General features: G+C 40.3%; 1 protein-coding gene across 1 annotated transcript in view; it reads left to right on the forward strand.

The window, feature by feature from the left end:
• The window catches only part of LOC126767654 (neuroligin 4-like), a 188,515-nt gene that overhangs the window by 145,002 nt on the left and 19,641 nt on the right, over positions 1–23,872 (forward strand). Inside the window, exon 13 of the mRNA XM_050485139.1 lies at positions 18,719–19,232. Within this exon, the coding sequence (XP_050341096.1) occupies positions 18,719–19,194 (476 nt within the window). The 3' untranslated portion in view covers positions 19,195–19,232. The remainder of the gene's footprint in view (positions 1–18,718; positions 19,233–23,872) is intronic.

Consider the following 23,872-nt stretch of genomic DNA (forward strand, 5'->3'; position numbering starts at 1 on the left):
AACGCAACAACTGCAGTTCGAATATATATAGACGAACAGATATTCGGACTTGACTCAATCGACTCACCTACGCTGTTTCATTATAAACATACTCTATTGGATCTTCAACGCTTCCTTTGGAGTGTTACAAACATCATAATAAATTTAATATACTCTATTGAGGGTTTGAAAATTGTGAAGCCCCTGAATGAATGAATTAACTGAATTTTTGAAACAATGGGGACTTTCGAAACATCTCTGCACCTGTAAAGCAGCACAGCTGCTTGCGCCACAAAAGTCACATTTACAGATTACATACAAGCTATAACAATAACTTTCTACAGCCAATCTACACTTAAAAGTAAATTTGAACGTTATTAAGCAAAAATTAATGCGCAACCAATCAGGCATGCACCCACACATAACGACTCATGAAAAAGTCGTAAAAAACGTTAACTCGTAAAAAGAGAATTTAATGTGCACGCATCAGCAGATTAACTCAGCGCCCCACACCAGACTACTAGCAGCTAAAACAGTGTTTAGTGCAACGCAGTAGGAGAAGAATGACTTTGATAATATTAGTATATAACCAAATATTTTGCTACCACGCTTCTTGATACAAGTTGATTGAAGACTTACACCTAACTTGCTGTGTACGACGTTCATGCGTTGAGCCGATTTCCGTTATAAAAAACTTTTTGACCGAGGCACGGTGTCTTGCAAACAATTTCATTTATCAATGGCAGTAAATCGAAATTGTTTAATAGACAATTTTCTGCAAATTAAGCCAACTTGCTGAACTGGTCTGCAGCTAACTTCGGCACTGTTTCTCATTACAACTGCTAATCGTTAACATATCAATATAGAGCTGCCCATTTCTACTACTTTTGTCATTTTATAATTCGTTCAACCGTTGTACATCGACAGTTGATTTAATGACTGAACAGTGTTGCAGAGCTGCAGAAGATTTCTAACAATTTTCTGCCTCATCATTTGGCATATTTGCGTAAAAATCGAAATGATTGCAAGCAATCACAACGAAACCGACCCCGCTGGTGATGCCTAAAGCACGAACTGCCCCCATAAAAATTCATTATGTTACAGTAGCGGCTGAAATTTGCCGATAAGTCGAAGGTGATAACCGAGGAAACAGATGTTGGACTTATGAGAAATGAAATGAGTGAAATCAAGTGTGGCGAAATATTTGCAATTGCAGCTGTTGTGCTGGCGGCATGCAAAATATGTAGTCCAACATTCAGTCCAATAAGGGCGCAAAATACCGGTAAAAAGGGAGCAAAATATAACGACTTGTGGAAATCATTACGAGTCGTAGTGGCAGTCAGTTTTCGCTGACGCTTCCTCAACTCAAGCCAGCAATATTGCGCGAGCTGAGAAAATCTGCAGCAATGGTTGTCAAGTGGCAGCTGAGTGCAACTGCAGCTAACTTAAAATGAAACACAAGCAAAACACATTTCAAATGCTACACAACCACTTCAAGCACGACTAATGATTCTGCTTAAGCAAGCGCTGTTGTGCGGCGCATCGGTAAGCGCAGGCCAGCAGCTCTCTGTATACCTATATATACATACATACTTATATACTTACGGTATTTCTATAAATATATATATATATATATATATATATGTATGTATTTAGTTGATAGAGGACAGAGCAATGCTGCAACATTTGCGTAAGCATCGGAAAATGTTTCTTTTTCCACTTAAGTGGCACAACCGTCAGCGAAATCCATAAAACCTAACGGTACACGCAGTTCTGCGCTCCGCAATAATAACTTAGAAAGTCGGTTATTGGAAAATGTGAATAATTCCGGTTGATTGCACGCTCAACTCAGGTTGTTCAATTGTATCGAAAGTGTTGCTGATTGCGAAGTTCTCGCCAAGTAGTAATTTAAATAGTTTGACGAGCAGTGTGGTATCTGTATACCTACAAATCAGTTGCCGCTGCAAATGCGCTTTTAATTTATGAACATAGTTGACGAACATTTCAATACTCTTCAAATAGTTAGTTAGAATTCAGCAACTTGACATTTTGTTATTCGACTGAACTGTCCAAGTCAGCAGAGTTGCTACTTATTTCGTACATTCGCTTCATTGATTTAGAAGTTAAACCTTAAGGCTCGTGCAGCTAGGCTCGTCCAACTAGGAACAACAGAGGACTGCCTTCGGAGTGGCGTGCTTCTGCTGTGGAATTTAGTGGTAGATGAATTCTGGATTCGCTAGTTTTCAATGGTATTCCTTGCCAAAGCTACGCGGGCATATATTGCCATTATATCAAAAAGAAAATTTATAAGCACACTACGTGACATCATTCAAAGAAGACTTAACATATTGTAGCAAACCGATGGTGTGTAAATGTTGAACTTAACATTTACCCATCCAAAACTGACATCATTCCGTTCACAAAATGCAGAAATCTGCCATCACTGATGGGACTATAGTGGCTAAGATTGATGCTTGTAAAGCAGGCATACAGCGCTAGATGTACAGCATGATAGTCAGACCAATGTCAAATATGGTGTGACATCTTGGGTGTCAAGCAGCAGCTGACGAAAATGCTGAGGCCGTCATGTGTATGTGGCATTTTATACAGGTCACTGCACTACACTATCGTTTGTGCGGCCAAAGGCACACAAGAGTCGGCTCTACGTAACCGGAACGGACACGGATTTTTACCCGGCCAAGGACTGTCAACTCTGCAGATTTCTGCCGCTACAACAACAACAACAACCAGAGCATATATCCATTCCCACGATAGTCGGGTCTACATAATCGGAACGGACACGGATTTTTATCCGGCCAAGGACTGTCAACTCGGCAGATTTCTGCCACTACAACACCAACAACAACAACAACAACCAAAGCATACATATATCCGTTCCCACGACAGTCGGGTCTACGTAGCCGCAACGGACCCGGACTTTTCTCCGACCAAGAACTGTCAACTCGGCAAATTCTTACCGCTACCACAAGAACAACAACAACCAGAGCATAGACGCAGGTTGCCGCTCACATTTCGGGATTTGACAATCTGGCATCTTACAACTTTATCGTAAAGCTTGCAAACGGAGCGCCTTATGTGTTGTTTACAGTATTTTAAAACATTCATCTCGGCCGAAAAATGGAATTAAGTCGCGAACATTTTCATACAATAATTTTTTACAATTTTCGACGTGGATTAACCATCACCAACAATGCATCAATGAATTTAATTAAATATTTGGCGAAGATTCCCAACAAGGACTAGTGTTTATCGATGGTATGGTAAATTCAATCGAGGTCGTTGATCACTCCAAAACGTTTTCTCTAAAGGTCGTTCAAATTCAGTTATTGTTCCGTGAATTATTGATGCTGTGCGCAAACTGATATTGAAAGATCGTCAAGTAATCTATCGTGAGATTGGGACAACTATCGGCATTTGTGAGGCTGGCAAACATAAAATATTGAATGAACATTTGACTGGAAAATTATTGTTCTGAAATTTTCGTTCCCCTTCTTGACTAACTTATAAAATATCTTCGACATACATTCAAGCTGAAAGACTGTGAATCAAGTTAGTTGTTAACGAAGTCTTTCGCTGATTTTTTCCACTTCCTTTTTCTCATGTACATTTTATTTACCGATTTATTTACGCTGTATTTGCAGCTTGCCATTTCTGCCACTTAATTCGGACCTATCCAGCCACCTTCTGGCACGCTACAAAATGTGTTCACACCACACAAGCATTTGTGCGAAATAAAAGCGACTAAGCAGCGAGCTGAGAGCTGAAATTCAGCAATACAAAGTGTTACTTAGTGTCACCCTTTTCCATTTAATGGCGCTTTAAATTTATATGCTTACTAAGTATTACCCGGTTTCTAGTACCATTACCTCCATTTTTCGCTCGGCCAGCCACTTCGACCGATAATCCGTTTCTGGCATAATTGTTCGGCCCTTTTCACTTTTAATGGCTGCAGAGGACATTTTATTAGCTTGTTAAGTGGCCACCTTCCCTAGTCGAGTTTTATCACCTAGTATTGAATGTACCGTTAGGCACTGCACACGACTAATAAATAATAATGGCGACTTTAGGACATTTAATAGAAATAATTCATGACAAGTAGAAGTGTGGGCGCGTACTAATATACCGTACCGTACCGACTTGGGTGTGCATATACATACATATGTGAGACTGGCACATTAGCTAATGTGATTTGCTTTATTATTCAATATTTGTTTTATGATGGAACTCAAATTCTCGAAATCACTGCTGTCGCCCTGAAAACTTTATCGTAGAACTGTAAATTATGCAAATTCCGTGCCTGTCCGTGTGTGTATTTACGCGAACTAATCCTTCAGGTTTTAAAATATCGAACAGAAATTTTGTACACATCCACATTTACAAAGCACCTTCTGGTCAATAAATATTTGCTCAGACCTTTAATTTCTTTTTCAGGGACGTGTTCATTAAGTAAAAGAGATTCTGTGAGTCTGAATGCAACTTTCGCGACCAAAGAGACATTTTTCCATCAGTGCAAAACTTTTCTGGATTATCGGCGAAAAACTACGACAAGTAAATAATTTTCACAGGCTTTTCTTGAGGCCAACTTTACTCCATTAAGTCCATTAAGGGAGTTCTGAAGACCCTTTCTGTTGCAGTTTTTTTCGATTGCTTGCTTCATTCTCATCAGTTGTGACAATGTAGAATCAATCGTTCGAACAGGCTAGAGCAGCTCATAGTGGATGATTCCTTTCCAATCCCACCAAACACTCAGCATAACCCTTTGAGGCATCAATCCTGGTTTTACGGCAATTTGAGCTTCACCACGCTTGGTGCATGATCTATTTCGCACATTGTTGTCGTATTTGATACACTTTTCGTCTCCTGTTACCACTCGTTCATAAATTGTTCTATTTCATTTCGTTTCAGCAAAGAATCGTAGATGTTAATTCAGTCCATTAAATTTTTCACAGACAAGTCATGTGGTAACCACAAATCGAGATTCTTTTTGTAACCAGCCCTATTCAAAAATAGTTCAAAACCGTTTGATGCTGCATGTTAAGTTCCTTAGCTATGTCATGGCTACTTCCTGGTCAATCTTTTCCATAATTGCATCGACTTTTTCAACGATAGGTCGACCAGAGCGAGGGGCTTCCTTCACATCAAAATCTCCAGAACAGAAGCGAGAACACGAACTGATACAGCATTGTTTTCGTAAACTTTACAAATTTCATTGGTGGCTTGCGTGGCATTCTTCTTCTTCCCTTTTTCATACAAACATTTCAAAATGTAGCGAATTATTTTCTTCATTATTTTCACTAATTTTTGAATAGCTGTAACTTTTTTCAATTTCCCCGAATTTTTTAATTTTTTTTGTTAAATGAAGCTTAAAATCTCACCTTTTCAACACTATATGGTATGACAGAATGTGATTGGTAGCACTGGAAATATACGACTGCAACGACTTCTATTGACAAAATACGAAAAAACTTTTTCGACAACGTAATATTCAAGTCTTATGTAGTTAGTGTAGATGGATTCCAGCCAGTTGTATGACAGCTTAGCAACCTGTTTTGATTCCTAGATGGCAGGACTTGAATAATTTCAACAAGTTGATCCAAAATAAATTTCAAGGAATTTAGCATGAAGTTTTGTCCCAGTCAAAGCTACAATCTCCGAGCATATTCGTCATATGCGTCAGCCTTAGTACAAAACCAAGTTAAATCGTCTAAACATTCCCCCACCTCATCAGCGTTGTGGAAAACTTTTAAAAATATTCATACTCCATTTATTTTATATTTCCCTAAAATAAGTGAGTCACTCTAAGCACCCTGTTTCGCTGCGCTGGCTATAGCAAAGCCAGTGACACTTGGTCACGTATACGCCAAGTCGCACAGTCCGCAGCAAATCAATTCTGCCAGAATCGAAATGTGCAATACCACTGAAGCCACAACAAACAAAAAAATTGCCTCAAGCTTAATTAATATTTCCCGTGCGCATTACCGTTAATCGAACAAAAACAACAACAGCAACAATACGCGTACGAAGTGCGGCTACTAATTGAAAATGCGAAAATTTCAAAACGATTTAATGCTAATGAGAAGCGATCAACATGACCATTGAATAATTGCAGATTTGCAATGAAAACTGCATGAGCATTTCTCAATTTCGGCTAGATGAGGGAGTAAACGTTGCGATGATGTCGGGCATGTGAACGTGTGAATATGTTGCAGATATCGGAATCGCAACATGCAGTCGCTGTAGTTGTGGTCGCGGTCGAATTCGATTGAATGTGCGTTATTGTTGTTGGCAGCGTTTATCTATCAATGCAGCTATGCCGTAATATATCCACTTTTGGCAGCATAAACAAGTGCATATGAACTGTTACACGTGCGAACATATACACACACACAAATGGAAGAATAAGATACGAGTGGATTCATTATGGACAGACGCCAATGCAATTTCGCCGTGGAAATGTTGCATTTAATTATTGTTGAATGCGAATCCGAAATCACACACACATACGCAGTTTCAATGCCGGCGGAAGTTGATTAGCGCCGCATTGGCTGACAACCGGAAATGGTAACATAACTCAATACCTACGCCCCACACCAGCAACATTTCCACCGTGCCACACACTGTTGCCGTATGCAAATTCAATTACAGCTAAATACAAATAAGTGCTGGCTCAGCACATACCTCCCTCCCCCCTTAACGACACCCACCCTATGACACTACCCAACAACATTCTATATTTCTCATTGTCAGCGCTGCGTAAGCGGCATGCCGCACCAATTACCTTTCCACAAATTATACAAAGCTTAACGCAGCAGCTGGAGCTGCGTCGGCGAATTCGGGCAGCAACAGTTTCGATTTTGATTTTCCATTGTTCCGGCGGCTTGTACCAAACAATTTAGTGAAGCTGCTGTTTGTAGTAGGTGCGAGCTGTGGAGTTGCATATGCTTGCAGGAGCGTCACAATGTCGCGAACAGTGCAAAAACCACGCCATAAAGCAACAACAATTCCATCACCAGAGCAGCTGTATACAATTAGCTGGTACGGTGTGGCCGCAGCCTTTGGTAGTATTCAATTGCTTTTCACTTCCCCTCGTTCTCGCCTCACACCACACACACACACACCCTTTGCACCGATTTCTTTCCATTATTTCCGGTAAATGGTCGGAATACTCACATGAAATGCAATATTCTGTTTTACAGGAATTAGAGTGCAAAGCTGGGCACTAATTCGCGCTGCACCGGCAATTAGTGATGGACTGCAATTTTCATTTTGATTTATGTGTTGCGTAGGTGGAAGTTTGTGATTGCCGAAAATATCCTGTTGTACAATATGTTCTTTTGCATAGGTTTGTTTGGCAAATACTATGTTTTCGTGTGAAAAACTGGTTTTCGCACGAAAACTTGTGTTTTCGTCCATGTCAAATCTGTCAAACGAAAACACAGTTTTCGCTGAAAACTACTTGAAAACTTACATTCCACTCATTATAATCGGTGCCTGCTCTAGTTTAATCGATGTTTTGGAAGACATATTTTGCCGGCCCTAAATTGTCACTTGATATTTGTTTACATTCCATATACAAAAACAGCTGTCCCCTGATATTGTCATATTAGGGGGATTCTCTTGCTCTTGCAAAACCTTGCTCGGTGCAGAAATTGCAGAATTTTCCTCTTGGTGCAACGGCACAATAACAAACACACGCAGAAAATTATTTGCAATGGCTATAAATATGTCAGGCCAAACCCCACGTTTATTTTCGTGCCGTCATATTTCACTAGATTCTGCAAAGGGTGCTCTCTTGGCCTTGCATATTTCGGTATAGGATTTTATGTGTCATCGTGCAATCTTGCAAGAGCAAGAGAATGCCGCTACTGATAGTTGTCACACATCGAAAACACACATTGTCGGTCCGAACGACTTAGATTCCACAACATACAAATGTGTTTTCAAAATCTTTTCAATGTCGGTCCGAACATAGTATAATGGTTTTTCAGCAAGTTTTTTTGATATAAATAACCTTCAGGTCGAATTAAGCTTACTTAATAGAGAACAAAAACAGAAGGTCTAACCAAAAATTTTATAACAAAATCTTGGAAATACCTTCAAGCGTTGGCAATGTGTGAAAGGATAACAATCCTCTTGTAGGACCCAAAAGGTGATCTAGTAGCAGATGTCCAAAACATACTGAATTTATGGAGGGAACACTTCTCCAGCGTGCTGAACAGCAGTGAAAGTGTAATACTAGGAAATAGTGAACCCAATTCCCCAATCACTGACGCTGAAATAGATATTCCATTGCCCGACTATGAAGAGGGGAGAATAGCAATCAGCCGCTTGATGAATTTCCAGTTATGGTCGTATAAAAGCATGCCCGACGTTTGGAACCTAAGCGTGCTCAGTCCTATCCACAGGAAGATGAACCTCACCGTGGTATAAGCCTCCTTATTATCGCATGCAAAGTTCTGTCAACAAGAGATCTAAAATTGAGAGCGTACAAAATACAGCTTGTATAGAAACTGAAGCCGCTCGACCTTCCCAAGCTACATCGCTTCACTCTATGGGCTCTTGAAAAGCTCCAAAAAAATCTGACGTTTTCGAGCTAAAAAGCTATTTCTGAAGAGATTCAGGAGCTGCCATTTAATTCAGAAAAAACAACGATTTGGTGTGTTTTGTGGGCAGATGGACAGTGATGGTTCATATTTTTTCAAAAATGGTGACGATGAGAAAGTAACCGTCAATGATGACCGTTAACGCGCCATGATAACCGACTATTTGATGCCTGAAATTGAAGCTCGTAATCGCGACGATATTTGGTTTCAACAAGACGGCGCCACTTCGCACACATCGCATCAATCAATGCATGGCAGGTCGATCCGCTCCGATTTAGGCCTTAGAGCAAACCATCACGCATGTTATAGAAGTCGAAATGCTTGAAGGGGTCGTCGTAGATAGATCTCAATGGATAGACCACCAGAGACGTAGCCGCGACCAATATTTGAAAGATATAACCTTCAAAAAATAAATTTCAAGAATGTTCTTTCGAGTGATAATAAACATTCCCCATTAAATTTTAAGTTTCTGTGTTTTCTTTAAAAAAGAACATAAGCTGGAAATAGATTAAAATGCACCATATAGGGACTCCGCCGTTTCCTTCTAGGTATTATAAGCTTCGAGACAAATTTAATGTACCCCGTTCTATATGTGGAAAGAAGAGTTTCAAACTGAATATGAAAAAATCCAAAGATACTTGAAGCACCGTCGAGTAAATTTTTTGAAAAATAGTTGCAGAAGTTCAGGGAAAAAGCTTCCACAGCAAAATGTCTACAATTCGGTCAGAAATTTCAGAAATTTCGAAATATGTGTTTCAGAGCGTATAACTATACAGAACCAGTTCTTATTTTATAGCGTCATAAATGGAACTTAAATCAGTCACTTTCCAGCAATAAGCTTCAGCAAATTTGAAGTGGACATAAATCGTTACTTTTCACAATCGGTACAGACGAACCAACGGAAGTCGACAAGACGAAAACAAAATACCAAAACTGACCTTGGCCAGCGCTCTGACAACATTACAGGCCACTTACACGACGACCAACAATATCTAATATCATGACACATATTTCTCACTCTCATGTAAAGCTTCGACTCTGGCAATTGTTGTCGGTGATATGGTGAGGTACTGCAATGTTTACTATTACTCACTGCGCTCGCAGCCATTCGCAGGCGTTCTTCTGCTACTGATTGACCTGTAATTGCCACTTTGTTTGCGTTAACAATGCTGCTGCTGATTTGTGCTAGCTTTTTGTTGTTGTCGATAAATGCGTATGTGTGCGCCAAGGTAAAAGCCATTGATTTCAACTGACGTTTGATTTTTGCTCTTTTTTGTAAATCCTTTAAGAACATATATCATATGGCTTCGTTCACCCACGCTGCGCTGCCCTACACTTGTCGCTATTTGCTCCTCTCCGCACCCACACACACACACGCTTGCAGACCCGTGGCGAAAGCATCGCTGCTTGTCACTCGAGTTGGGCACAGTGTGCACTTTCAACTTTCCGCTCGGCGCGCTCGCCTGCATTTGTCAGCAGCAAATTGCCACACATGTGTTCTCTTGTTTGCTTTATGCCGCGTTGTTGTTTTTGCTCGCTGCATTATGTGTTCGCCGTGTTAGCTGCATTTTACTGCATTTGACAGGCGTGCTCTCTTGCCCTTCCTTCCCGTCTGTTGTGCCGCGCGCTGTTGTACCACTTCTCTTCCTCCTGCACGACTGCACTTTCCGCTGCTCATTCGGCTGTCGCAACATTTCACCATTTTTCTGTTTGTCTGTCTGCCTGTGTATGTGTGCGTTGGTGCGCTGCCCTTGCCGACGTGTGTTTTTCCGTTTGCGGCTACGTCTAATTTTCCATGTAAATTCGAATTTGATTAGTCGTTGTTGCAGCTGCAGTCGCAGTTGTTGCACGTCGCTTGCTTCAGGAACGATCGAAAGTGCTCTAAATATCTGTGCATGTGTGCGTATGTGCTTATGTGAGCATTTATTCAAATGTGACGTGCTCATTGGTTGGAAACGGTTCCATCTCTATTGATGTGCCCACAGTACGGTGCGGTGTTCGCCGGCTTACAGGGTTCCGTTGTTCCGCTGCGGCTTTTCTGCATTTCCGTTGCATGCTGTTGTTACTTGTACACCAACATTTACATTTTCTCGTAATTTATTGTAATGCTGTTGTTTACATTCGCTTAGTCACGTGACAGTAACCCCGACGATTGAACATAAATATTTAATGTGTCTAGTAAAGCGCAGTACTGTGTTTCATTCGTGGTTTTGTAGAGAGACCGAGTAATCTTAGATGTAAATTTAGGTGTGTATTCTAGTTGAAGGGGGTTGACAGTGAACTTCGGTTGGATGATTGAAAAGGGTAGCAACATGAGCTCCAGCCCGCGGCCGGCTGCACTTAGGCTATAATTAGACGAATTTTGCTCCCGGTTGGTAATCAGATTAAATCTCATCCAGCAACTCAGTGGAATTAGTAAAAAAAACTGATTGGCAAAACCAAGTCGAAGCGTTGGGAGCCGTGGAGTATATCCCGTCTCATCCGACTGAAGGCTGCGCTTTCACAAAGATAATTCGATTCAGTCCGCAGTAACCACTTTTCTCATTTTCTGAAAGTGGGACCTTAAGTGGAGGTACCTGCAATGACCCCTAAAATATTACTAAGTTCTCTTTTGCCTAAAAGTAGGAGCTTTTTGGTGTGCCCATCATAAACACTACCACAAAGTAACTTTTTGGTATGCCTCTGTTGCGTATAATTCAAGACCTAAGATTTTCCTTTCGTTTTCATTGCTTCAAACAATCCTTAAAGGAACTGAATGGTCTGACGCAGCTTAGGGTAATGGTGTCTTCAGTCGCCACCATGTGAGCCTGCCTTTCATTTCCTTCAATACCTATATGACTGGATACTCGGACGATTTTAACCGATTTACCTGCTGAGAGTTTTATTGCCATTAAGGATAGCCTTAATTGCCGCCTAACTGTCCACTAGAATGCTTATGGACAGTGCTTTTGCTTGGCACTTTCTGTTATGACCACAATTTCGATCTGAAAAACTGATTTATAATTATTTAGTTTAAAGTTATTTTTTGCGTATGAATTACTACAGAAGCAGCCCGCTCCTGTTACTCTTTCAGCGATCCGTCCGGAAATATGTAGATTTCGCCGTTCGAACTGTCGATTACAGAATCATTAGTTTGTTCTTCTCACCTGGGGAATGAATGCGATGTGTTTCATTAGTCGTGGCTCTCCTTTTCTCGGTCACATTGCCAATTAGTCCTGAGTTTATTAACAATTTCGAATATGTTATCACGCCCGTAGTCATGACAAGTCTGGCTCCAATAGCAGGCAGGCCGTAAGCATTGCCTCATACTTCACTTGTGTGTGTATTGGCCGGGTATCGAGGATAAACTACAGAGCCTTTATTGATATAATTTTCATTACGGCCGTGATCCTCAGCAAGTAGGTCCACTGCATCTCTTCGTGGGATTAATACGACACTTTTTTGAAAATACCCTATACTTTACCATAGCATCATACGTTTATAATTAGACGGATGACGCTTTTGTAGAGCTAATAGACATTGTGGGATTGTCAATCTCACTTTTGCGCAATGGTGCTACTGCCGGAGTTCCAGATTTGAAGGGCTTTGGAAGCCCTACATTTATCGATATCTTTGTCAAAACTCAAGCGAATCATATACACATATACATAGGGAAATAGGATTTCTCCTTTCGGAGTGTCACAAGTGATCTGGTGAGCGACTTTTATATCTTCGTCATCGTATACGGCTTATCTATTGCTTAGCATATGACTTAACCTAGCCAGCAGATTCTGTTTAATTTCAAAAGCAGCGATAGCGATAGAACAAGTTACAGGCGGTCAGCGACAGTACACAACCGATAAGCTGAGCGGCTACACCTTAGATATCTGTAGCTAAACAAATATTTCAAAAATCGATTTAAAACTTTTAATATTTTATTTTTGAGAGTATAACCTTTTGAAATATAAAAGAACTCGATTTTTATTAAATTTCATACCAGAAATCGCTAGTTAAAACCTTTATGGCTCACCCGCAAAACACCCAAAAAGATATTTTGATGGCGAATTTAAAGGCTAAATATATATTAGTCGGCTTATTACCACTCTTTGATACTAATATTAACACCATGAATGGGACTTATGCCCTATATTATATTGGTTTTGTTTTTGCTGATTTGGATTTTTATTAGAGCCATCGATACAGCAAAATTCATTAGCTTCATTTAAATAAGCTATAAACGAAAGTGGGAAATTCACACGTTTCGAGCCCAAAATGCCATCGTCATAAACATACGTTGAGCAATGCAAATGCTGTAAATTACGAGCACTATAAGTGCACACCGAGCATCAACACACACGAGTACGAATATGTTATCGTCGTGAGCTTAATGGGCGCAATGCTTTGAATATGTATTGGCGGCAAGCAAAGCAGACATTTGATACTCTGAACGGCTACTTTACAAGTTAAAAACTATTTATGATAAGCGGATAATGAGCTCAACGGGTATATATGACATATACAAGTAATGTATACGCCTTTGTCGCTGTATATACAGTATATACAGTTGGTTTAGAAGCCTGAATTTTAGATATTTTTTTTGATGCAACAAAAAAAAATCAAAAACTATTTTGACTATCCATTTTTTACATGCTTTTTATTGATATTCAAGGAATACGTAACATAAATAATGTAAGAAAAAAAATTAAATAAAAAAAATGCAGGTCGGCGAAGTAGAGACTGATGAAACAATGGCTTGACTTGGTGTGCAGGATATAAATCCTTTCCTTGAACTAAAATTAAAAGTTATGCGAAATCCGTGAAGAGTAAAAGTGTAGTTATCGCACTACGAAACGTTTTTGAAAAAAAAAATTTTACAAAATGGTGGAGGATTGAAGAAAAAGTTTCGTATTTTCTCTGTTTTTTGTGGTTCGGAATTTTTTAAAAATAAAAATAAAAATCTTTCGAAAGCTCTTCGTAGTGCTATACTATAATGTATAAGAAAGCTCTGTGTAAAATTTCATGTGAATCGGTTCAGTAGAACTTGAGATTTCATGCACACTGTTTCTAGAAAAGTAGTTATGAGAAAAACGAGTTTAAAGTTTGAGAACTATTCGCGCGCAGTCGGAGTCGGAGTCACAAAATGAGCTGTAACTCAGAATATAATTTGAATTTCGAAAAATCCTCTTAGGGACATTTTCTTTACTATAAAAAAATCGATTTTTTCGAATTTCTAAACCAGAACACCCCTTAATATGTTGTTCAAAGCTACGTTTATGAATATGATTTCTACTCAAATACACAATATATAAAAGTAGGAGTACTCCATAACTGTTATAGCAGCGATGTTTAACGCAAATCTGAGCAGAGCATTTTCTTAATAATGGCCGAGGAATAAAATACTGATTTTAGCTTGGAGAAGGCGACAAAAAAAATTGAATGATGAGGGATTGAAAACATTACTCGATGAAGATTGTTGCCAAACACAAGAAAAGATCGCAGAATCTTTGGGGAACACTCAAGCAGTCATTTCAGAGCATTCAAAAGCATGCCATAAATGCTACAAAAAGAATCCCTTTTGCATCGGATTGTGAGCAGTGAAAAGTGACGAACAAGCGACGTAATCCGAAGCACTTCTAATGGCGGTGTACTTTTTCCGCTATTATGGGTAATGGTGCTAATTGGAATTTTACTTCAACTCAAAGCTTTGCGAAGGTTACACCTTTCGACAAGAAACAACGGACTAGTTGTTAACACTAGTAAAATGGACTGATGCTTTTCACGTATAAAACCAAAATACCTCAATTTAATCTTCAATCACTCGGGGGTACAACAATTTTCACGTCCGCCGCAGCCATACTATATACTTGAGGCTTGAAATCAATATCCAATTGAATTGGGCAACATTAGAGCAATAACATAATAACAGGAAAATAAATGAAAAACAGAGAGCTGCCTTTGCACGGGTTACCGAGGCTTTTAAGTCATGTCCGACTGATGCGCTCAATTTAATTCTGCATCAGCTGCCCACAGATGTTTTTACTCGAAAAGTAGCAGCAAGTTTTGCTATGAAAATAAAAGAATGAAGAGGTTGGAACAGAAAATATTATGGACATAGCGCCATCTTGAAACAACTAGGAAAGATTTCTAAATGCAAATGCAGATGCAAAACAATAATCAACTGCAAGATAACGAAACACATATGGTCCAATTGTAATAGGACTACGACTTATTACATAGGTACAGGAATAGCACTCACAGACTTACAACTACCATAACGAGGCACTGGGCTTTTGGATAACATGCGCTACAAATGGGTTTGCCTTATAGCAATATTTGCCGCAGCTTCAAGCTAGAAGGTAATAATGAAATCATTTTCCACTTTCTCTGTGCATGCCCAGCTCTAACACAAAACGGACACAGAATACTTGGAAGCCACCAGATATGAAACCATGAATGACTGTCCACAAAAGCTTAGATGGTATCATTGAGCGCAAAACTGAAACGATATAGCAAGCTTATGGAGGTCCTACGTTAGTGTATCAAAATGGCGCATTTGGCCCGAATTGAGCAAGAAAATGCAGCTCTTCTTCTTACCTATCCATAGCAATTAATCGCATGTGAAACCTGGCCAGTCAGCCAAAGCAACGGCAAAGAAACTACCATTGATGGCAAGGTAATGTTATGTATTTGCTGGAAACGAATTGTATTCAGAGCTTCTAAAATCGGGTGAAGATATTATGGGTGAACTCTAACGACAACAACTCATCAAATTAAAGCGAGCGACCGCTAAAAACCGCCCTGAATTTGTGACTAGACACGTGGCATTAATCTTCCATCATAACAGCGCACGGCTTTATGCTGCAAGAGCGTCTAGAAACAATTTTGAAAACAGCGGATGGAAAGTTTTGACTTAAGCGCCTCATAGTGCAGACCTTGCCTCTTCGGACTACTATTTGTACCGGTCAAGCAGAACACCGTCACCGAAATACGGCTCACATCAGAAGAGAGTATTAAAAATTGGCTTGATTCGTTCTTGGCCGTCCAGCCGGCATGGCTTTTTAGAGGATTGAGTCCACAAATTGCAACAAGAATGGGGAAATTTTATATAAAGCTATTTTGACTGTTAATTTTGAAAAGAAAAATATGATTTTTTAAAAACATAAAACAAGTAAGAAAGTTTTGAACCGAATGCGTACATTTTCGTGCACAGCATCTAAAAGGAATGCATATGTTGTTTTATACTTTATTTTTATTAATTTGTATTTAAGTCAAAAATTTTCGTTTCGCTGTTTTATTATTATCCCTTATCTCCGCCAACATTCCATCATAAATAAAAATAAGCTTTTATTGAGCTGCTTTCAACGTACATATGCTGCGACTGTACATACAAGTCTATATGTGTTATATGCATGCTTTATTCCCGATTTCCTGTCTGAACATATGCCAACAAAGGCGCTGGGAAGTGGATACGTTTGCTATGACACGCTTCAACGGTTTTTCACATGCCAATGCCACACACACACACATGCGAGCGTTTATATGTGCGGCTGTGTATGTACACTCCCCCTAAATTCCATGCACTCGCTCCATTTCCGTCCCTCACAATTTCCATAATAATAATGGCAAAGAGGAGCTTATGTAATAAAATAAAAATTAAGTTACTCATACCACACGGTGGCCCAGCATATGCACTCATATGCCAACAGTGTGTGTTTATATGTGTCTGTGCAGTTACCTCCATGTCGAATAATGGAAATTGCATTTGCACAGCGTTTTTGATTTGATTCATTCGACGTGTGTACGGAGCTGAGCTGAGTGGCTCGTTCGTCGTTCCTTTCACATATTTTGTTATTGTTATTGTCAAACGTTCGGCGTTGGATTGTCGAAGCAGCCGTTTGATGTGCCATCTGACAGATGTATTGTCGCTAGTTGGGGGCGTCACTGCGTGCATGTCTGCGTGTATGTTCTTTGTGGCAAAGATTCAATTTCCATTCATGCGCGAATAATGCAGAATACAGTACATAATAAATGCGTTGCTGCTATGGGGATTGGGCAAATGTGACGCACGCACACGTGCGTCCGGAAGTAGCTCATTGTGCGTACGAAAATAGCTGAAAATTTACTTTGGAAGCAGCGTACTTCCAACCCGAAATTTCGCAAACGCCATTTTCTCAGCAAGAAGCTGCTTATTTGTCACAACCACCGAACGAACGTATTCAAGTGCTTTTTGGGAAGACTTGGAGGATTTTTTTTTCACCGACTTGTTAGTCGTGCTGGGCCTCGACTCACAGCTCTTGTATATTTCTTTGAATAACAGTCTTTGTCCTTAACTATGCCTAACACTCCGAACTACGACCGGCGGTGAGGCCCGTATGCTGGCAATTAAGGAGTATAATGAACTCCTCTCTCTCACAGTTCCTGCTGGTGTGCTGTCGCAGAAATTAACCCTGCAGGCACCTGCTTGGAGCGGAACCGCCACCTAGGAGCATTGATAAGTCGTTCCTCAACTACGTCAATGATATAAAACAATAATCCGACCAAACTTCGGGCGCAACTAAAATCCGACAATCACTGACCGCCATCCACAGTGAAGCCACTAACACCTTCACCGACTCCCTCTCAGTGAATGGCGTACTTGGAGTCAATCCATCACCCATTGCAGACGAAGAGCTCGAATTTCCGCGAGTAACGATGGTGACCCATGCGCAGCTTCGTTCTAGATACAATAGTAGGTTAAACTCTTACTTATCCAGAATAGACTCTGACATATCAAACATATGCCCTGCGTGAAAGGAGTCCACGCAGGACACTAGCCACCTCTTTGCATGTCCCATTAACACTAAACATCTGCCACCCTTCTCCCTTTGGTCCGACCCCGCCGAAACAGCACGCTTTCTGGGCCTTCTGTTGGATGAAGTCGATGATAACTTATCTTATCCTTATCATCCTAACAACTCCTTTTCGTACTGTCCAAATCAGCTTTGAAAACGACGAAGGTGATGTGTGTGGATCCTCTTTTCACGGATCTTTTCTAAGATTTGGCGCATGGTGAATATCCGGTTAGGTCTAAAGCCACACTGATAAGGTCCAATCAGTTTATTGCCGATGGGCTTTAATCTCTCACACCGTACGCTATACATTATATACGATATTGAGGAGGCTTATCCCACGGTAGTTGTGGGGTCTCCCTTTTTGTGGATTGGGCAGAGCACACTTAAATTCCAATCGTCGGGCATGCTTTCGTCTGACCATGTTCTAAAAAGAAGCTGATGCCTGATCCTTATTAGCTCTTCACCGTCGTATTTAAAAAGCTCTGCTGACAATCCATCGGCCCAACGACGGGTTATCAAAAGAACGCTACAATCTCTAAAATAATTGCTCGGATCAGACCATTTTATAGCATATGGCAAGCTGTCCGATCAAAATCAAGTATTTTTCTGGGCATTGAATTTAATAACGGTCCAAACTAAATTGGTGTTCACACACTGTAGACCAAAACAAAACTAATCGGTCCACATAGACTCAATTCTGTGGCACTTACAAGACTGATTGCACCAATACGAACACTATGTGTTTTCCGAATTGCAATGCAATGCCGCATTAAAAAACCGTTACGCCACACAACGACTGCACACACTTTTTGTTAGACACAAAATGCGGCTATTAACTCGTGAATCTCCGCTTGCAACATTTGCCCGAAACTAACGCGATAGCGGTGCATCAAGGCGAGCATATTTTGCCGTTAGCCTGCGAATGTCCGCGGTTTTTGTTGCATAAATTCCAAAGTTGCGTTGTGGCAGATTGTCCTATGTGACGATGGGGAAGCCGCAGATAAGCAATTTGCATGCCAATAAGTGTGCAACAACAAAAATAATGCTTGTGCGATAACATCGTTGGAGCAATCACAATCAAATATGCGGCGTGTCGACTAGCTGACCATGCTCACATGTCAGTGGCGTGCGAGTGAGTATACATAGTATGTATTCACAGGGTTGGTGGTGGCGCGGTCATAAATACCTGCAAGTACCACATTGCTTGCGTTGCTGATGGCAATTTATGTCGCTATCTACGATATTTAACAAGCTTAGAAACACGCTCTCTGATCACTTTTGTATTTTTTGCGCCTCTCCTTGCAGACACTCAACAGCAGCAACAACAGTATCAACAACAGCAACAAGTAGGCGGTAAGCATCAACCAAATGGCAGCGTCATGACGGGTGTGAGTGCGCAGCAGCAACATATACGAGCGCCACGCCCACCAATACGCACAGCCTCCTCTGCGCCCACCAGTGGCAGTGGCAGCGGTAGCGGAGGGGGCGTCAACAGCAGCGGCGGCGTAGTAGTTAGCGGCAATGCGGCCATTTTGAACAATCTCATCGATCAGACGCCATCAAACGGTAGCAGTAGCAGCGGCGTCAGCAGCGCGCCCTCCAGTAAAGGTCACTCGCACCACCACCTGCATGCGCATGCGCACGCGAACGCTATGGCCGACAGCATCGGTCTGACGACCACAACGTCTAGCGGTGGCGGTGGCGCCGGCGGCGGCGGCAGCAGCAACATACATTCGCAACAGCAAGTGCCACAGGCGGCGATCGATGAGATGCGTGTCTGATAGGTGTCGGTGTTCGAGCTGGAATTATAGTCTTCTTGGTGAGTGCAATTTAAATACATACAAACACTTTACTTATTTAAATGTGGTGATTAAGTGAAGCTGCTCCAAATTGCAACTTGACTTACCTATTCAACTGCTTGAAGCTAGAGTCCCCTTTGTTGTGCTAAACAGCACACAGTTGCCATAAGAGCACTAAGTGCCGTTTTAGTCTTCAAATAGAAGCTTCCAAAGTTATCATTCATTGAGTCGAACAGGCGCTCGGCAAAGCTTTGCCAGTAAAAGTCAGTTATGCCACTCTGATACTCACAGGAAATCAAAAAAAGGCCAAGCGACTAAGGATTAGTTATGGCAAAGCAAAGGTGACGGAGTCAAAACAAAAACGTAGGATTTTGTGGAACTCTTTCTTCTTACTTCACTACTACAGGATACTATCAGGCGTCAGAATCTCTAAGTATTTTATAATTTTCGTTAGCAGTTTTGTATCGGATCACAACGCCTTTCCTTGGAATATTAGATATACATAATATCGCAGCAAACATAGATGCATTTGTAGCACACGAGAGCGCTATCTTCCGCATGAATTGTAGACTCCTATTGTTCCCTGCACCGCTTTTGACGCTACAAGCAACTGCACGCCGGAACGCATTGACGCGCGCAGCTAGCTTGGCCAACACTTAAGCAACCGCGCCGCTCGCATAGAGCGGGGTCGCTTCGCCATTCCAAAAAAGGCGGCATGCGCGCAGCTCACTTGGTTGGCAAACGTCCCACCTATTGTTGGCCTGACTTTGTGCGCGCGCCTTGCTGCTAGATGGCTACCACTTAAAGAGCTTTGGCTGCTTGTGTGCACTTGCAGCGCCTAAATTTATGCAATGCATCTCACTTGAATGGCAATTGCAATGGAAATTTGCATTATGTGACGAAGTGCACTCAGTAAGCGTGTGGCAGGTATGCATCACAGCACTGCAAAAGCTCTTAGCAAATAACAACACACACATACGCGCTTGCATTTGTGTGAGAGCAACGAAGTGTGCTTGTTGTCAGAGATTTGCATATTTGCATGTGCGAGTGTGTGTGTGTGCATATTGTCACGCTTTTGAGCGCTCTTGCAACACATTTGCGAGTCGCCGCCCCCCCTTCTGAAAATGCTTGCACGCACACAATGTCACCATGACTAAACACATTTTCACACATTTACGCATTTAGCTATGTTTAAGGGACGCCTGCTGCTGTGTCTGTCTGAAATTTGATCATTTCGCTTGGTTGCCTATCATCTCTCAAGCGCCACTCAGTTCGCCGCCACTTCGCTTTTCCTCTTTATGCATACATAGACATTGCATAGCCTGGCGCCCTTCTGCTTCGGTATTCTTTAACTTTAACTTTTTATCTCTAACCATGCGCTGCTGCAGCTCGTTGACTCGCTAAACAAAGTAACAAGGCAAAAAGCCACGGGAAATGACAAAATTATGAGCTTCTTGGCGCTTCCTTTGCCGCTTTGGCATAGCGTTGTCGCTCGCTTGCTGGCAAAATTGCATAATATGAATTTATATTTTCTTCAACCAGACTTTTTTTCACTCAACATTACTGCGTTGCACGCTTGATTTGCTGCTGTTCAGCTATCAGTCAACTGTGAGCGCGTAAATTTAAAATTCATTACCCAAGATGGATGTGGCGAAGATGCACAAATGTGGCGACAGGTGATTGCAGTAAGTCATTTGTACAGCTTCTGCGGTGTTTTACCTGTAAAATTTCCACCGAGCAGCGAAGTTATGGTTATCTGCATTATAGTCGGCCTTGACTCAGACTAGTTCTGCATGGTTTGTTTTAGCTAAAAGAACTCATACTGTGCCTTATCTCAAGCCGTCACGTAGCTTATTGCTCTGCATCGACTCCATAAATTGTACTTTAATTAAAAGCTTCACTGGACACTGGCTTTGCTATTTACCAAGTCCAACTAATTACGCCCCAAAGGCACATTTAGCTCCAATAACCAGCTATATACCTGCTCCAAAAATATAAACTAAAAATCCGAAATTTTTGGCAATTAAATATAAAATTGTAAATAGTGATAAGAAATAATTTTTTAATGGATTTTCTCTGATTTTATTAACCAAAAGATTTGCAATTGTTGCGCTGCATATTCTAAATGAATACACATTTTCCATGTAAATATAAATTAATATCGTCAAATATCAAATGACAAAGAAATTATTTTCCAGGAATTTTGTGTGCTTCATCATGCGAATAATTCATTTATTATTATTTCTTTTTTTAATGCTTTAGAGCAATATTTTGCTTTTAATATATAACTGTTGCAAAGAGGAGAAAATAACACCTTTTACACGCAACAGTATTTTTCATAATAAACTAATAAGCAAAAAAACTAGGTCTCTATTAAGTTAGAATTCTATATCGATTAGAATTTTTAAAACATACAGATACAGAAAATTTCGTACTGATTCGGTGAATATTTTCGAAGTTACACACGAATTTGAAAAGACGTTTCAGGGTGCTTGGAAGTACAAGGCCAAACTTTGAACGCGTTTTTCGCAAAATGGTGGTTTAAAAGTCGGTGACCAACATTACTCGAAAACAGCTAAATTTTAACACGAGCAAATCAAATAAATATTTTAGTAATTAAACGAAGATGTGTCTCTTTTTTTATAAGCAATTTAAGGCCGAAATTTTGGTGAAAGATCGATTATTTTTTTATTTTTTTTTTCATTGCTTAATCGTTCGACTTATTACTAGATTTAACATTATTTTAACGAAATCTGCTTGGTTTTTTATATAGTGGTCAAAGCAAAACATCTTCAGTTGTAGTTCCTTTCAAAATAAATATTTTTCCTTATACTTAGTTTTAAAATACAGTTAAAAAAATTATAGTAAAATTTTTTGGATAAGTAATTTTACAATTTTTCTAAAAAAAATCTGGAAAATTTGCTTTTTTCCGGCCTTCTAAATGTAAAAAACCCCTTAAAACAACTTCAACTTATGCTTCATTCATACATCTCCTTTAAATTTACTTGCATGTAACAAGAGCTAAACTTTCAGAAATTTGCTGATATCTTGTCTGAACACTATGTTAGTTCCTACAACATTATTTAAAACTTGAGTGAAAGTGCAAAACTTGTGAACAAATAAGGTTTTGAAGTAAAGCTTTTATGAAACTATTTACCAGCAAATCAGTCCATTTGTCATCCCACATGAAGGTTTGACAATGAGGAGTGATCATCGAAATCGGACCACTTACAGACGCCACCAATAACAAAGACCAACTCTTAAAACTACCAAATGAACACTAACTCTTTGATAATTCTGCATTCTTAAAAGCTCAGAGATTACATTACATGACGAATAGTTTACGTACTCGCCCTTATTGAGCTCTTGTCTGTGCCAAGTTTGTTTTTGCTAATAGTAGTTGGATAGAGACAAACCTGGTGCTATTCGAAGAACGTAGCTGCAGAAATATGCTTCAATAGAGAATTTAAAGTTTCAAAAGCCACTTCAACAAAAATTAGATGGTATTGTGGATCTAAGGAAATGCATTCAGCTTTAGCTTTTGTACTTCCACGATATCCGAACTGAAGTGAATTCGCTTTTACTAGGATGTATTTCGACAGATGGACGACAAATATTGGTTTCATATTTACGAGACTAAAGTGAATAATCAGTACATTCTTTATCTTCTTTACTGGCGTAGAAGCCGCTTACACCGTTATAACCGAGTTAACAACAGCGCGCCAGTCATTTCTTTTTTTTGCAATGTGGCGCCGATTGGACTGGAGGTCTGTGTTTCGTCCTTTCAGTGCTGAAGTGTTTCGAACGACATGACCTAATCAGCGTAGCCACAGCGTTTTAATTCGCTGAACTATGTCAATGTCGCCGTATATCTCATACAGCTCATTATTCCATCGAATGCGGGATTCGCCGTGGCCAATGCGCAAAGGACCATAAATCTTCCGAAGAACCTTTCTCTGGAAAACTCGTAACGGCGGCTCATTAGGTGTTGTCATTGTTCACGCCTCTACACCATATAGTAGGACAGGGACTTATAAAGTTGTCTTTGTTTGTCGAGAGAAGACATCTTTGTTTGTTCCGCGTTGGATTTCGAGTCTGACGTTGTTGTTGATGTTAATAAAACAGAGTAAGACTTTGTTCATAATTTTTAAATTATTAATTTGTTTTTCAAAATCTAGTAGTGCCCCTTGGCCCCAATACACTTATGCCAACGTTTTCTCCAAGTCAATTGCGGCACGATATTGGTTAAAAATTTGGCGAAATACTCACGAAAGACCACAGCAGTATGCCAGAGTGTATTATAGTGGTGCAAAAACCAAGAGTTGTCGGCCCTAATGCCGACCTATTTTTACGAATTTCTTCCCGCAAACGACTCATAGCATTCAAATAGTATTTTTGTTTACCGTTTGGCCGGTCGGAAAGAATCCGGAGTGCACCACACCTCGATAATCAGAGAAACTGTCAATATAACAATGATTTTTGACCTCATTCCGGTCCGTAAGCATAGATCCAAAACTCATTGTCAGTATTAATACGTTTCATGACATCCTGGTAGTTGAAAAACATTGTTTCAAAGACAATAACGCGTCGTTGCTTTTCGAAAAAGCGTGGTGATTTTGAAACCAATTGTGCTTTCAATTTCTCTAGACCCAAATAATCT

Source organism: Bactrocera neohumeralis, chromosome 2 (assembly GCF_024586455.1).
Source record: "Bactrocera neohumeralis isolate Rockhampton chromosome 2, APGP_CSIRO_Bneo_wtdbg2-racon-allhic-juicebox.fasta_v2, whole genome shotgun sequence".
NCBI classification, from domain to species: Eukaryota; Metazoa; Arthropoda; class Insecta; order Diptera; family Tephritidae; genus Bactrocera; species Bactrocera neohumeralis.